The following is a 15,795-nucleotide window of genomic DNA, read 5'->3' on the forward strand; positions in this document are numbered from 1 at the left end:
ATATAGTGGCCTTTCCTGCTTTAAATTTGGACACATCCACCTTTGCCCTCTTTCCCTGAGAGAATGACAAATGCCTCAGGGTACCTAGATAGATAGACACTGAATTCTCACTTTTAAGAAGAAACTTGCCATTAGTCATTGGATTAGCAAGCTGTTGGAGTTTATTGGTGCAGAATGCATGTGGTTAATGTGTTTTCCTTCCTGCTAATTACCTCAAGCCTGTGTGACGGGAGAAGAGCAAGAGGAAACAGAGCAGGTGAGTGCTTACTAATGACCTGGTCTTCATGCAATACATTTTGCAATGCAACTCTTGGTTATTAAGACTCATACAATATCTGCTAGTTGATTTTTGGTGGAAGTAATAACAGTGAGTAGTAAGAGATCAGGGGCTTGTGTGCTAAAATGCAGTCACAATGAAAACCAGCTTGTGTCGAAGAAGTATATTAAAAGGCCAGGGATCACTGTGCAGTGTCAAATTCAAATTTATGCAGCCAGCCTTTCGACTTCTCCATTTTACAATTCCAGGCATTGGGACTTAAGGGTCAACTCTAAAGCTTTGAAGACGACTCCACACAGTGAAGTTTATTTGGCATATTGTTTGCACAATTTGACATAAAGCGTCCTTCTGTTGCCTCTGTCCACACCAACACATTCATACTGTGGCAGTGTTTTACGTTAGCGAATACATCCATTCATCTTCAGTACCCGCTTTATCCTGGTCAGGGTTGCAACGGATCCAGATCCTATCCCGGGAACACCAAGCATTCATGCACTCATACACATCTAGAGGCGTAGCCAATCCACCTACCTGCATGTTTTTGGACAGTGGGAGGAAATCAGAGAACCTGGAGGAAACTCATGCAAACATGGGAATAACATGCCAAACACAGAGATTAACCCTAACTCAGGACTGAGCCAGGGAAGCTGGAGCTGTGAGGCAGCAACACTGCCCACGGTGGAATCGTGCTGCCCTTGGAGAATACAGAAGGTATAAGATTGCACAAAGCAAAAAGTGAAATTAAAGACAAAACATGTTAGAATAATTCAAAATAAAGACATACAGTAGCTAAAGCATAGTAAGGGTACCCACCCAAATAAGTTGATAGAGCTAACCAGCCTCAGTTAACCAGAAGTTATTTAGTTAGGGCTAGCTCTCCAATTTACATTGCTAACTAAATGAACAGTTGTTTATTATTAATGTTGACACCAACTCATTTGGAAATCTCACATTAGATAACTGTAATCGTGGTACCGGTGGTTTCAGGAAATGAATAATGAAGAAAAATGATGAAAATCAGAATCAGAATCACTACATAAAATTTCTGGAATCAGATAAGTGCTGAAAAGCATGTAGCAATGTGAACATCATTTTAATTTCTTCAAAACACAGATGTTTAGACATAAACACTAGGAAGTGTTTGACTAGGAAGTCATTTGACAATGCATCTGGGAGAATGACGTACACCACCCACACCTCTGTGTCCAGCAGGCACCTCAGTACAAAGTGATTACAGCATAGCTCAGTGTACAGAACTCACTGTTCCTTACACAGAAATATTTGCACAGGCTGGAATCACAACACAAGGTGGGTGGTTATCATTTGGATTGATTAGAGTGGATGGGAAAATACAGTAAAATCCTTGCAAACTCAAACTATCAAATCTCTTTATAGGCAGTGTCAAGAAACATCAAGAAGTTTACTGACTTTTGGAAGATATATGAGCCAACAAGTGAAAACACATCAGTGATTTGCTGCTACCCCACATACCCAACAAAGATAGATAATCTCTGTCTGCTTATCTGTCACCATGTCTGTCTGATGTCTGTTGTGCAGCCAGTGTTGACTTGGGAGCAGAGTAGTTTTGTATTTGCAGTTTCCCTCTTTTTTCCTTAGTCGAGTTGTATAAAATAAATTAATAATGAATTATACTATTGCACCATTATGCACGAAATGAAAAGTGAACATGGAAGGAAATAAAACAAAGTATTACTGTGCTCAGCACAGGTGGTGGTGCAGACAATAAATATTGGCAGAGAATAAGAAAAAGACACCATGTTAACAGAATGATTATAACAAAAAACAGAAAAATACAAACTGCAAAAACATGATAGACATTAGTCGTCAAGAGCCTTGTAAAGCAGTTAGCTCAGTGTTTGTTTGACTCTGTTGCAGACAATGATTTTGGGTTGAAGTTGAAGACACACTATCAGCCTAAATCCATGTTCAGGATGTATACACATGGGAAGGATTTAGAGGACTCCTGCACTATAGAGCTCTTCCAAGCCCACACCCTGCAGTCCTGCAACTTCAACAGCAGCCACCCACTGATCATCATCATCCACGGCTGGTCGGTATGGGACTTCATTATCAGGAGGAACATATAGTGGCACAACTAACTGGAACTGAATATACAGACAGTACAGAATATACAGACTCCAAAACGGAGTACTGCAAAGATTACACTCAGTGATGGATTAAACTGAGTGTTCAGTGATAAATATTCAACATGCATGAAACGAATGCCATTGAAATCCATTCAGGAGGCAGCAGTTTTGGGCAGTAACTGTAGTCCTGAGAGTCTGTTCCAGTCATGAGGTAGCTAAGGCACCACAATCTGGCCAAACTGAAGGGAGCATTTATAAATCCAAAGTCATTATAATATCATAAACCTTTATAAAAGCAACTAAAAGACCTAAAAGCAAAAATTAAGCCTGGTTTACTTTATGATAAGGATTACCCTGTTTCTCAGTGCTTAATTAAACCACGGCTATTCATATCCCAATATTAAATCTTAATTTTTATGTTGTTGATATTTGTATATGCAAATCAAACTTGACTACATTTAGCTGCCTTGAAGTCTTATGCAGCCTCGGGAGAAGGCAGTGGAATCCATGTTGTACTGTACATGCATGGGAAAGAGAGGAACACTGAATGCAAGAGCTTTTTTAACATGTATATATTGTGTTAATAGTAATAGTGCATACACCAGGCAGAGGACAAAAACAAGGAGTCGAGAGGGACTGGCAGGAGATGATGCACAGAGTAATAAGTGTCATTATGGACAAGATAACAAACATTATGCATGTTGATTATTCTGGTGTACTGTATAACAATTTATACCTAATCAGGATCTCACAGACACCTATAGACTTTCATCACCAATCACAAGAATGACAATTTGGCTCGAACTGCCAGTAAATTTCCTGACCTCTTTGTGTGTGGCTGTAGATGGATGGGATGATAGAAAGCTGGGTCACTCGGCTGGCCGCTGCACTTAAGAGCACGCAGAAAGAAATCAATATTCTGGTCAGTGACTGGAAGACCTTGGCACAGCAACACTATCCCATTGCTGCTCAAAACACACGGGTGGTGGGTCAGGAGATCGCCCGACTGCTCACGTGGCTTGAGGTGAGCCGACCAAACAAAAAAGCCTACAAACCAGGGTGTTTCTGCTTTAAAGAATACAACACAAACATACACTGACTTTCTCTGAACACCTCTGTATAAAATCATGTAAGAATGTTACCATAGTTTCACATATCTGTTGCATCTCTCATTTCCAGGATCTCATACAGTTTCCTGTTAGTAAGGCCCATCTTATCGGCTACAGTCTGGGCGCCCACATAGCAGGATTCGCTGGAAGTAACTTAGCTGCATCAGGGAGGACTCTGGGAAGAATCACTGGTGAGAGAAAATATACTTACATATGTCTATGAAGGCTTTCCATGTCACTTCCATTTTGAATGTACAGTAGTAGACATTTGAGATGTTTTGTTTCTTCCCTGAGGAGCTTCAACTTGACCATAGCATGGAAATGCAGACTGTTAATCATCATTAGTTGCAATTAAACTAGGAGTATGCCTATTTTTTAGATCAAGTTTTTTTAGATTAAATTTATTCAGTGCAGTGTGTCGTAATGTGCCGTATGCTAGACCATATAAAATCCCCTAAGTCACACCTTAAACTCGCTACAGCTGGCACACAAACACACACACACATATCACATGTCTCCTTAATGCAATACCACAATAGTTATTTAGATGCATACGGATGATCAGCAACACATTCTCTCTGCATGGGTTAAGCCACCATTTTCCTGTCAGGAAAAAGGGAGCAGTCAACTTTAAAAGTTACCCAGTATGAACTCAAATATGACCGAATATGACCCCGCTCGTTGCTTACCATTTAAATCTCACCCACCAAGACAAACCATTTGCACAATATATTTACTTCCTCATAATGAGAAAGTGTTGAAATAAAGCTCCACGCTCCAATGAATGAATGATGCTTGCGATTCACACATAGTGTGGATTGAAAAATGTAAATTACATAATAAATAAAAATTATGCTTCTATTTCTGGAAGGATTTTGACTTCTGTTACTTTTTCTCTGAAACTATATGTTAAGGAGTGTCAGGTATACACCCGTGTTTGTGTCAGATAAGTGAGATCAAGATGGATTTTGCCAGCATGGGAATGAAATAAGCCCTCTTCTGACTTGCATCATAGACCAACCCACAAAATTAATGTAAAATATTGTGGTAACTGAATACAGCATTTGATACTGTTTTTAATGTAAGTAATTAAGTTGTAAGGTGCTGGAGGGCATCAGCTAAATGCAGTAAATGTGTGTGTGTGTGTGTGTGTGTGTGTGTGTGTGTGTGTGTGTGTGTGTGTGTGTAGGCCTGGACCCTGCAGGCCCACTCTTTGAAGGCATGTCCTCTACAGACAGACTCTCCCCAGATGATGCCAGGTTTGTGGACGCCATTCACACATTTACCCAGCAGCACATGGGGCTCAGCGTGGGCATCAAACAACCGGTCGCCCACTACGACTTCTACCCTAATGGAGGATCATTTCAGCCCGGGTGCCACCTGCACATTCAGAACCTGTATGCCCACCTGTCTCAGTATGGCCTTATGGGTAAGTATTAACAGTGGAAGAGAGAGAGAAAGAATGGGATGGGTGAGAGGAAGAGATTTAAGGGTGGGTTAGTGGATATTGGTGGAGAGACTGAATTGATGGATTGTTGAAAAAGAGCCTCGTGAAGATTTCTATTAAAGTTTAATGATTTGGATGAAATTGGCGTCTTAAAAGGAAACGCCATGAATTCCCAACATGCTGATGAAAAAGTAAGATTTGACAACTTACTTGGATAAAAAAAGTTCACAAGCATAAAAGAAGCTGTCAAGCACAAATCCTAACAATCCCAAATGCAGCATGGTGCTGTCAACCCTGCTGAGTTCATGCCTGCAGGCTGTCAAAATATGCCTTTATGTGAAATGCATGAGCTGGACAGCAGGCTTAAGATATCTAATCAAAGAGAAATGCAACGACTCAAGTGATGGACAGGATATCTTGATGAGGCAGTGAGTAAATGAAAACAAGGATAAAACAACTATAATGCAGAAAGAGGTATAGAAATAGCTGCTGTAGATTTGTCACATTTTCAGTAACATTGTTGTGCCATCAGTCCCTACTGAATAAGTGAGAATTTAAACCTTGAGAGACTGTGATGACAAACATAGAGTAATAATCTCTGTAGGTAAGACCAATTTCTTATTCTCGTTTTATTCCTGTCTGTGTGCAGGCTTCGAGCAGACGGTGAAGTGTGCCCATGAGCGAGCTGTGCACCTTTTCATTGATTCTCTCCTGAACAGAGACAAACAGATCATGGCCTACAAGTGCAGAGACAACACAGCATTTAACAAGGGTGTCTGTCTGGACTGCCGCAAAAACCGCTGTAATACTCTCGGCTACGACATCAAGAAGGTCCGCACGAGCAACAGCAAGAGGCTGTACCTCAAAACCCGCTCGCTTATGCCATACAAATGTAAGACAGAGTTTAATGTGCTGTTGTAACAGTGTAAAGGTTTTAAATAATCACCTGTAGCTCAGGGCTTAGAGCTAGTGGCTGGAAGGTTGAGTTGAAGTCTATGGATCATTGTTGGTTACTTGAGCAAGAACCTTAACTGCACCTTCCTGTGCTTGGATTGGGTTCTGCCTCACCTGTGAGTCACTTTGGATATAAGTGTCTGACAAATGTGCATGTCTTTACTGTTGAATGGGGTTACTTGCTGCTAATGGGTGTGCTCTTTCTGATGCTGAAGTGAGAAAAACAAACTAGAATCCTAAGTTCTGGATTCAGGGAAATGAATCTAAATAAATAAGCGGCCAGTTCATCTCTGTGAGCTTCACCATTTCTTCACCATCATCAGGTCAGAAGGAGCTGAGTGAAGCTTGTCTGGCAACTTTTTTTCATTATTATTTGTAATAGCTACATGCATGACACCAGTCATGCATGTAGCTTCATTGCACTGTTCACTTTGTGTAGCATGCTCTGTAGCTATCTACAGTTGTTTTCAGAATTACTTGTAGCTTCGCATAAACTCTCTTTAAATTAGTTTGCTCAGTGCTGATAATCACACATTATAATAAAAGACATACTAAATGTCTCGGCACAATGCTGAAATATGAATTTATTCTCCTGTGCAACAAACCACATGGATAAAATGACTACACCCCCAGGAATCTGGAGGTTTCTGATGGTTACATTGTGATAATAAACTGTGGTTCATTGGAGATTCAATGGACCTAATAGACATCTATAATGACCCTGCAGTTAAATGGCACTTCAGGCTGTCTGCAGGAAAATCACCTACATGTATAGCATTAATTGTTATCTAGATAAAAGTGTATATATTAAGCTATAACAGTACAATTAATGTTTCATGAATAAGTGGAGAAGGAGAACGTTTAAACTCGTTCTTCAAGTCAAATAAAACATTCAGTGAAAATGTTTAATAGAAACCATTAAGCGAATTTCTACTTGGTGCATGAAACAGTGTTATCACTAACATCTTTCTTTTTCATTCATCTGCAGTGTACCACTTTCAGTTCAGGATCCAGCTATTCACACAGTTTGAAAAGATTGATCCGTCTCTCACCATCAAACTCACCGGCACTCTTGAAGAGAGTAAAACCCTGCCAATCACCCTGTAAGTTCTTATTCAAACTTACAATTCGTTTGAGCTGAATTGCATATTTCTTGTAAGTTTGTTCTATAACTTTTAAGTTATATAACATGTAAGTGGTTATCACACTAATGCAAATAACGGCTGCATCACACACTGTTTGTACTGTATATCAGGAATTTTAGAATCAACAGACGTCATCACAGTTTTGGGCCAAGGCCGGTGCTTTAGTTCAAAGCAAATGGAGTTAAAGGAATAGCATGTCCTAAAATAAAACGTATGTAATTTCCCTATTACTCCCTTGTTTGGTGCTCGAAGTTTGTTTTTTAGTTTTGCACTGCAGTGACAAGGCTTATGGAGCAAACATTAACATTTACGGGAAGCTTATAGCTTAGCATTGTATAAAAGTCATGCCTAAATAATAAATTTGGTTTCACTGTAGATATTTTACTGAACTAATCCTTCAGTAAGACTGCAGTAATTCAATGAAATATAGGCATAAAAAATTCATATTAATCAAACGTGTCCCTTTATAACATCTTTACCTCTCAGAGTAAAGGAACTCTCAGGCAATAAGACTTACACTTTCCTGATCACCCTGGACACTGACATCGGAGATCTGATGTTGATGCACGTGGCCTGGGAGGCAGATCCACTGTGGACCAGCATATGGAGCAAAGTGAAGACCATAATACCGTGGGGGAGCAAGGAAGATGGGCCACAGATCACCATTGGCAGGATCCGAGTCAAATCAGGGGAGACACAGCAGAGGTAATACAGCACATCTCTGTACAGGGAGGCAAGACATAGAAGAAAACAGAAGCAGATCAGAAGCAAATAACACAGAATATACAAAAAATATATATAAAAAAATGTGACCAGAGCATTTGGTCAGGGTAGAGCTGCACAACAAATTGTATTAAAATCACAAACTTGATTTGTTTATTAATGAAATTTGATTCAAGTACAGTGTCAATTCTGCAGCATTTGCAATCAGGAAACTATTGTATAAAATAGAGCACCACTATTCCCCTTATTCCACTGACCATAGACCTTGACCACATGACCTTATGCACGCACCTGAAGTGCAGCAACTCGATGAGTCTGTAGAAGAAAAAGGGAGGAACAATGTTGGAAAGTGAAGTTGTGTGATAATTTTAAAATGACCCAACGATGCATCATGCATAGGGTGCAGTTTTCATCTACAAGTGACTAATTATTTAACCAGCCATTAATATTGCTGCTTTCCTTTTAACATTGGGAGGACACATTGCATTTTGCTCAGGATTTCGACGATTGCAGTACAAATGTGGCAGCAAATCAGTAACTTAAAAAAGCGAGATGTTGCTCACAAAACATCTGCTAGGAAATATGTAGCTACCATGCTCTGTTACTGTAAGAATTCAGTAAATATGGTTATTGTTTTTACTAAACTGGTCAAAGAGTGAGAATCATGATCTCAGCTGTTTCAATTGAAATGACTCGTTTCAAAATTATTGGCACCCTTACAATTACTATTTTTATGCCTTACTGGAGAGAATGACGAGTCTCTTTCTGTAATGTGTAACAAGGTTGGAGACAGTGTTCAGATCCATTCATACAGCGCCCCCTAGTGGACACGTCAAGCCCTACTTACCCCTTACACTTCATCTCAACACTAGGCTCAGGGACTGACCACACAGTGCTCCAGTGTAGGGGGAGACTTTTCCAAAAAATACCTGGACTGGAATAATTATTCAGGCTCCAGTTTTAAATGTCTAGGTAGTTACAGTTATTAACTGCCCCTAAATATCAGAGTAATCATTTGGCAGACTAAGAATTTAACACATTACACATGTAGGAGGACCTTTGGCGTCTTGTCTCCCCCCTCTCACAGGCGCACATGGTTCAGTCTGCGCCACAGATATAAAAGCGGGGAATAAATCAGATATTACAGTCTGCGAGCACAACGTACTGTTGCATTTTATATATACTGTGAGCACAGTTTACTTCCAACCTCCTTTTTTCTTTTTCTTTCTTTCTTTCTTTCAGCAAAATGTTAGCAAAGTTATATAAAATTGTTTACAATATGAACCATCTCCCTCTGTTGCTTAGCTACAGCTATGAGCTACACTCACACTCACACTCACACACACCAGCACAAGAACAGGAATAGTTATTAAAAGTCAATTCCCATCAATATGTTCATTATAAATTATAAGTCATATACATTTATTTCAGTTTATTAATTATAAAGATAAAGATAAGACATACTTGTGGTTTTAAAACAGATTTTGCTGGGTTCATAACATGCACTGCTAAATAGCTAAAGGAACCCCAGGGTTCAGAGGCGCTTTAAGCTAATAAAGCAACCACACGGTGAATTTAGTTTCTTACTGTATAAACTGTAAGTGTAAATGTGACCCCTCTTTTCTCCTCTTCTCCACAGAACCATGTTTTGTGCTCAGACAGAAGACGGAGTGTTTATCCGGCCCTCTGAGGAGAAGCTGTTTGTTCGCTGTGATGAAAGGCGGGAAAAGCCGGAGCGCGTGAGGTCACGTGGCTGAAGGACAGAGCGGGGTTTTTGTGCTCGCGCACGTGTGACGTCGTGATGCGCGTGTGTTGTTTAAAAAAAAAAAAAAAAAAAAAGTACTTCCTGAGGTGAAGCGACGCAGAAGAAGCTGCAACCACAGTTACTGTTTTTAATCCGCCCTTGTTGACTGGTACTCATCACTTTCCCCTCGTTTCCCTTTCCCTGTTCATTAGGCTAGCTCTCTAGGCAGCTCAGGTGAAGGTTGTTGGTTGAGCTCTTGGGCTACTGAGAGGTTATGGACAGTTGGACCTAATATAGGCCTCAGGAGCAAAAGCTGCCTAGAACATGCTGTAATTTGACAGTTTTGTTTTCAAACCAGCTGACAAAGACAAAGAGAAGTGTTAAACCGAGCGGCGGTGATGCTTCCAGTGCGTCATATCCAGTGTAACATCTTCTCTATTGCACGTCTGCAGTGAAAATGATGTACCACACTGTACACAATGGCTATGTATTAAAAACATTTAGATATAATTCAATCCATTAATGGGTTTTTATCAGTCTTTCTTATTGGAAAGCTAGCTCCTTCTGGCTGTCGGGACATTTCATTTTTGGCTTTGTATTGTCACTAATTATCATGTTCAGGCTGTTTGCTGATGCAGAGGAACGAGCACTGCTAGATGCCATTTCATGGTCTACTTTCCAAGCCACTGTACATCCTTGATTTAAAAACCTTCTTCTACTTCTCCATGGCACTTCAGAAAGTAACCCCATGTGAGAATGCGAGAATGGCATTCCCTCCAAACCCTTGTGGTTTGTTTAATTGTTTGAACATGGGAAATCTGACCACTGATTATTATTTCACATCCTGCTCACATATTTCTTGGAATAATATGCATAATTTGCATTTGATTCTAGTGAATATTTCTCTTTGGCTAAAATTTCCATTTTATGCAAACCCTGCCTATGAACATTAAAACATTTTTCCAAAAAGGTTTTGAATTTGCATTTGATTCTAGTGAATATTTCTCTTTAGCTTATTAAGATTAATAGTTTGATGTAGGGTTGTAGGCATAGCTGCCGAACTATTGCTTAGGGCCAGGTGACCTAATGGACTAATTTCTCTTGCTGCTGCAGTTGAGTGGGAACGTCAGAGAAGTCAAGTTGATGAGAGATGCTGTTTTGATTAGTATGCAGTTTTGAACATGGCCCTTTGTAATATGGACAAAGTCTGGCACTTTTTGTTTATCCATAAGGTGAAGCTGTTTTGATAATTATTTGTGTAAATGGTTTATAAAAGCCTAGTGGTCCAATAAACTGATTATTCAACAAATGCAAACCTTTTTGGAGGAAAGATTGGTTCATGGATTCACTTGAACAAGACATCAGTCATATTCTTGTGGGATTTACCTCAGCAGATAAATCAGTAAACACAAAGCATTACATTTAATTACCTATTCAGAATCCTGTATCTACAAATAACATCTATAATTATCTTTGATAAAAGGTGAAATATTGAGTGGCCAAATTGGTTCAGCATTTCAGCAGTTTAAAAAATAAATAAATAAAATAAACTCCAGAAACAAGCACATTTCAGAGCAAGCCATCCACCAGCAAGACTAATGTTCTATCTCACCGGGCCCAGCACAACACACCAAGCATTGAAATTTTGGCACAGCACTTTCATGACCTGTAGCAGCATCTTTGAATAAAGAAATGTGGTAACAACAAGAGAATGAAATGAATGACTGCGTAGTCTGCTTGAACTGATTATATACAGTAAATGTAACCTTAATGTTTGTAATCTTTTGATATTTTGTTAAAAAATATCTACAGGTTTACATCTAATTCAAATTTGAACTTCTTTTGTGGTCAGCAGGGGAAAAAAAAAAAACACATTTGTATTTTTTTCTTTACAAGTATTGTGACAGATACCTAGGCTTATGATTAAGGTTTCAGCAATATTGTTGTATGTTACAAGCTGATTATTGCAGTCTATGAGAGCATATAAGAAGAAATGAACAGGCCACCTTATAAAAGTGCTTTTGTATATTGCAGTGGCTAATGGGAGTTTGTTTTGGTTGTGTTCCCTCGATGCTGTGGAGATTAGATGCCCTCTGATAAACTCTACAGGCAGGATCTTCACGAACATAGACAACAGTTTTTAAAGTGACATTTACAGCAAATGTCATCAGGAATGAATGTACCTGCTGTTAACACACAGCAGTGTGAAGAAACAGTGGGCTGAAATGTTTTTCAAGTCTGTTTTTCTTAATGTGAATAAACTGTGTATCGAGAAATTGACCAAATCTATTTTTATTAATGCATTTCAAGTACTTCAAAAAATTACATATCTTTGCACAATACTTTTTGCATTTTTAGTAAAAAGTTTTCAAATTGAGCGAAAAGGAAAGGAAAGGAAAAGAAAAAAAAATCTGAATTATGAAAAAGAAAAAAAAAAAAGAAAGGGTACTGTATAAAACACAGCGGCCATTAAAATCAAACAGTAGTATTAGACATATTTCTCCATCTTTCAAATTCCACACATTTTGCATCCGTATCAGTGCACACTCCTTTTATACTTTTAAAGCAAGACCTGAAATAAAAGACATTTGAATTAAAAGTCTTCCCTGCCCCCAAAACCCCATCCACACCACTTTACCACAGAAGAACAAGAATGATTAGGTAAGATCAGAGCCTCTAAGTTCAGGCAAAACACTACCACCAACCACTGTTCAGCAACACTTGACGAGAAGAATAAGAGCATACCTCACCTTCCTAATGAAGGACCGATGACTTGGCCTGTCCACTAATAAAACATGCCTTAAGGGAGGACCTTGGAGGGCGCTGGATCTGTGAGTGAGCTGCTACAATGCTCTTTTCACGAGAGCTCTAAATCATGAAAAATATTGAATATAGTTGACAAGTGCATTATATGGACAAACAGAAGTTCCGCAAGGAAAAGTGTTTTATTAGATTATCTTCTATTTTGTTTTAAATTTGTACTGCAAAGGCCATGTTTTTTATGGACAGAATATAATGTGATTTTATTTTGGTACAGAAGGTTTGCATCAGCAAAAAAAAACAGTAAAATTAGCGCCGCTTTAATTACTGCCTGACAGTCCGCCCTCTCTGAGCTGAGTATTTTCTTTTCAAATGAGCACTTCAGAAAATCAACGCAGCAGATGTGTATATGACCCTGTAGGAGGCTGGAACAAATTTGTCCCGCTGCTCATCAGGCACAGTAGAAAGTGGTTACAGATTCTGCACATGATCTACAGAATAAGGGTTAGACTGCAGGTACTGTAATACAGAAATAAATTCACATTTATACGTTTCTTCCATAAGAAGAAATTTGTGATGGTTTTTGCTCATCATGTACAGTAGGGGTGGGACAGAATAAGAAAATCTGAAATAGTTATAGCCCTTCTATGCCAAAGAGGTGTCCCAGCCAGTGCTTTTCCACCACAAACAAATTTAAGAAAATCTAAGAAAACTACATTTTAAATACAGTTCCACTAATAACATGTGGTTTACACATCCTGATTGGTTTATTTCCTGAATGAACTTTCTGTATTCACTTTGATATGGAAAGTGGGGATGTAGAAACCACAACATGTACTTAAAAAGTCCTCCTAGCTTTCCTCAAGTCCAAAATTCTCCCAACAGGTCTCTGTATTAGTGGCTGTTCTCAGAGCAACAAAGATTTTGACCATAGGACCACAGGAAATTTCTAAGCAGTTGTAAAACATCTGACAGTGGTAGATCTGATAGCTGACCTGAACTCAACACTCACAAATACGACATGAGAAAAAACCTGCACAGCACACTTTTCACAATCTTTCACAGCTGAATGTATGTAAAATAAGGCCATTCACCAAAAGGTAACACAATCTTTTTTTGTAACATCGTAACAATAATTTTCTCTCTTGCTCCCTTTCTCAGGATTTTTAAGTTTCACGCAGTCTAAATTACGCAACTCTTCAAATGCAAGCAGTGCATGAGATTAGGATGAAACAACAAGAATACTCAGTCTTGATCACAGAACAAAACAGGAACGTGCAGCGCAAGATTAAAAGATGAAAAAAAAAACCCACATCACCAAGAATCATCAGGCATTTTCCATTCACCCCTCTGACACACAATGCTTTAGGCTTTTTAATTTGTCCTGAGTGTCAATCAAAATAGTAAATAACTTGTATTCATCAGAAAAAAAAATACAATCATAAGATGCACCAAGAAAAAAAAACATTTTGTGAAAAACTGTACAACTGAAAAGAGAGAAAGAGAGAGAATATGAACTTTAAAAACCTTGCATTTAGTATACTTCCACTTTTCATTTAGGATATTTTAATAACATTGGCAAAAGAGTCTATGCAGAAGGAGCTCTTGCTCGCCCAGCCTTGCCATGCAAGACCACAGAACCTCTGCACTTCCCCATCATGTCACTTCGAGCAGGATGGCAGTGTTTGGGGAAAATATGGGTGGAGGAAAAAAAAGAGAATTAAATGTGGACAGAGACAAGAACCTTGAAGCACTCCGCTTAAAGAGAGATGCCCAAGAAAAGGAGGGGTGAAAAAAAAAATTATATCCTCATAAGATCACAAAGAAGTGATTGGCTCTTCTCCTCATCTGCTCTTTCTTCAGTGTGAGGACAGCATCACTGCTTTATAGAGCAGTTTGTTTGAAGTTTGCTATGGGAGATCCTTTTCCTTTTGTCAGTTCTTTAAGTCTGTGGATGGGGTTAATTGATTGGTTCAGTAACTCTTTGGAGTAAAGTGTTTCCTGTTGTAGGCACTAGGAAGAACCAAGGCAGAGTGCGGAGCTCAGCGGCGCATCTGACCCATCTGATAGGCCTCTCTGGGCTGGCGATGGTGTACAACCTGTGGCTGGGTCTGAGAACTCGCAGCCTGAGCTCTCCTCCTCTTCAACGTACCTACAGAAGGAGAGGTGTAGGAGAGGATAGACATTAAGATTTGACCAAAAAACTAGTGCTGGTCCTGAGCTACAGATTCAGACACTCCCGCACACACACACTCCCGCACATACCAACACACAAGTAACACACTAGCACTCACTGGCCAATAAACTGCAACACAACTCTGGAAATAATCACAGATTATTATAGCGTTATTTGGCTCTGAGGTATGTGTTGCAGATTACCTGATATATGAATGATAAAACCTTGAGAAACAGTCAGCACCAGCTTGCTACAGAAACTGGCACCTACAAACAAACCTGACCACCTAAAGAGCAAAGACTATGGCAACAATGCAAAACAAAACTGAACAAGAACTGCACTTCCTGACTAAACAAGATCCACACTTCTTGGCTGAATAAGAACTGTATTTCCTGACTGAACAAGAGCTGCACTCCCTCATTGAACAAACAAACCGCAACACAACACTGGAAACAAATTATTAGAGTGTTATTTGGCTCTGAAGAAATTGTTGCAGATTACCTGATATATGAATGATAAAACCTTGAGAAACAGTCAGCACCAGCATGCTCCAGAAACTGGCACCTACAAACAAACCTACAAACAAAACAAACAAACGAATCTTCCTGACTGAATCAGAGTCACAATTCCTGATTGAAACAGAGCCGCAATTCCTGACTGAAATAGTGTCGCACTTCCGGAATGAAACAGAGCTGCACTTCCTGACTCAATCAGAGTCGCACTTCCTGACTGAGACAGTGTCGCACTTCTTGACTGAGACAGTGTCGCACTTCTTGACTGAGACAGTGTCGCACTTTCTGACCGAGACAGTGTCGCACTTTCTGACCGAAACAGTGTCGCACTTCCTGACTGAGATAGTGTCGCACTTCCTGACCGAAACAGTGTCGCACTTCCTGACTGAAACAGAGCTGTACTTCCTGACTCAATCAGAGTCGCACTTCCTGACTGAGACAGTGTCGCACTTCCTGACCGAAACAGAGCCGCACTTCCTGACTGAAACAAAGCTGTACTGCCTGACTCAATCAGAGTCACACTTCCTGACTGAGACAGTGTCGCACTTCCTGACTGAGACGGTGTCGCACTTTCTGACCGAAACAGTGTCGCACTTCCCGACTGAAACAGTGTCGCACTTCCTGACTGAAACAATGTCACACCACAAACCATTTTTCCATGTTTCCATTTTTATAGACTTTCAAAGGCTCCTATTCATGTTTCTACACTTTGTGAATCATTATAATTATTAATCAAGCCAAAAAGAATAGAGAGAGAAAAACAAACAGAAAGATGTAGAAGGAGGAGAGGAAGGATCAGAAAGGGAAGAGAGCATGAGGAAATAAGAAAAACAGATAGAA

At 39.6% G+C, this 15,795-nt stretch overlaps 2 protein-coding genes across 4 annotated transcripts in view; one reads left to right on the top strand and one right to left on the bottom strand.

The window, feature by feature from the left end:
* The first annotated feature begins 117 nt into the window (after positions 1–117).
* Positions 118–11,403, top strand: lipca (lipase, hepatic a). Of its 3 annotated transcripts, none has more exons than XM_026937735.3 (9): positions 118–256; positions 2,174–2,352; positions 3,230–3,409; positions 3,565–3,685; positions 4,684–4,923; positions 5,591–5,833; positions 6,884–6,998; positions 7,527–7,745; positions 9,403–11,403. In XM_026937735.3, exons 1-9 carry the CDS (start codon positions 175–177, stop codon positions 9,518–9,520), a joined length of 1,497 nt encoding a protein of 498 aa, XP_026793536.2. In that variant the 5' UTR covers positions 118–174; the 3' UTR covers positions 9,521–11,403. The 3 variants fall into 3 exon arrangements, with proteins under 3 accessions (XP_026793536.2, XP_053085564.1, XP_053085565.1); XM_053229589.1 differs by lacking the exon at positions 118–256 and adding an exon at positions 849–988; XM_053229590.1 differs by lacking the exon at positions 118–256 and having other exon boundaries at positions 2,208–2,348.
* Positions 11,404–11,783: 380 nt separating this feature from the next.
* The window catches only part of adam10a (ADAM metallopeptidase domain 10a), a 94,731-nt gene continuing 90,719 nt past the window's right edge, over positions 11,784–15,795 (bottom strand). The window contains exon 16 of the mRNA XM_053229588.1: positions 11,784–14,419. Coding sequence (XP_053085563.1) covers positions 14,310–14,419 — 110 coding nt within the window. The 3' untranslated portion in view covers positions 11,784–14,309. The remainder of the gene's footprint in view (positions 14,420–15,795) is intronic.

The sequence above is a fragment of the Pangasianodon hypophthalmus genome, chromosome 25 (assembly GCF_027358585.1).
Source record: "Pangasianodon hypophthalmus isolate fPanHyp1 chromosome 25, fPanHyp1.pri, whole genome shotgun sequence".
In the NCBI taxonomy this organism is placed as follows: domain Eukaryota; kingdom Metazoa; phylum Chordata; class Actinopteri; order Siluriformes; family Pangasiidae; genus Pangasianodon; species Pangasianodon hypophthalmus.

Bases quoted from the DNA above. Each gene is read 5' to 3' on its own strand.
- lipca (XM_026937735.3), top strand. From the start codon at position 175: ATGCATGTGGTTAATGTGTTTTCCTTCCTGCTAATTACCTCAAGCCTG. The intron at 2,353-3,229 runs GTATGGGACTTC...GTGTGGCTGTAG, and splicing joins TCATCATCCACGGCTGGTCG to ATGGATGGGATGATAGAAAG. The intron at 3,686-4,683 runs GTGAGAGAAAAT...GTGTGTGTGTAG, and splicing joins GACTCTGGGAAGAATCACTG to GCCTGGACCCTGCAGGCCCA.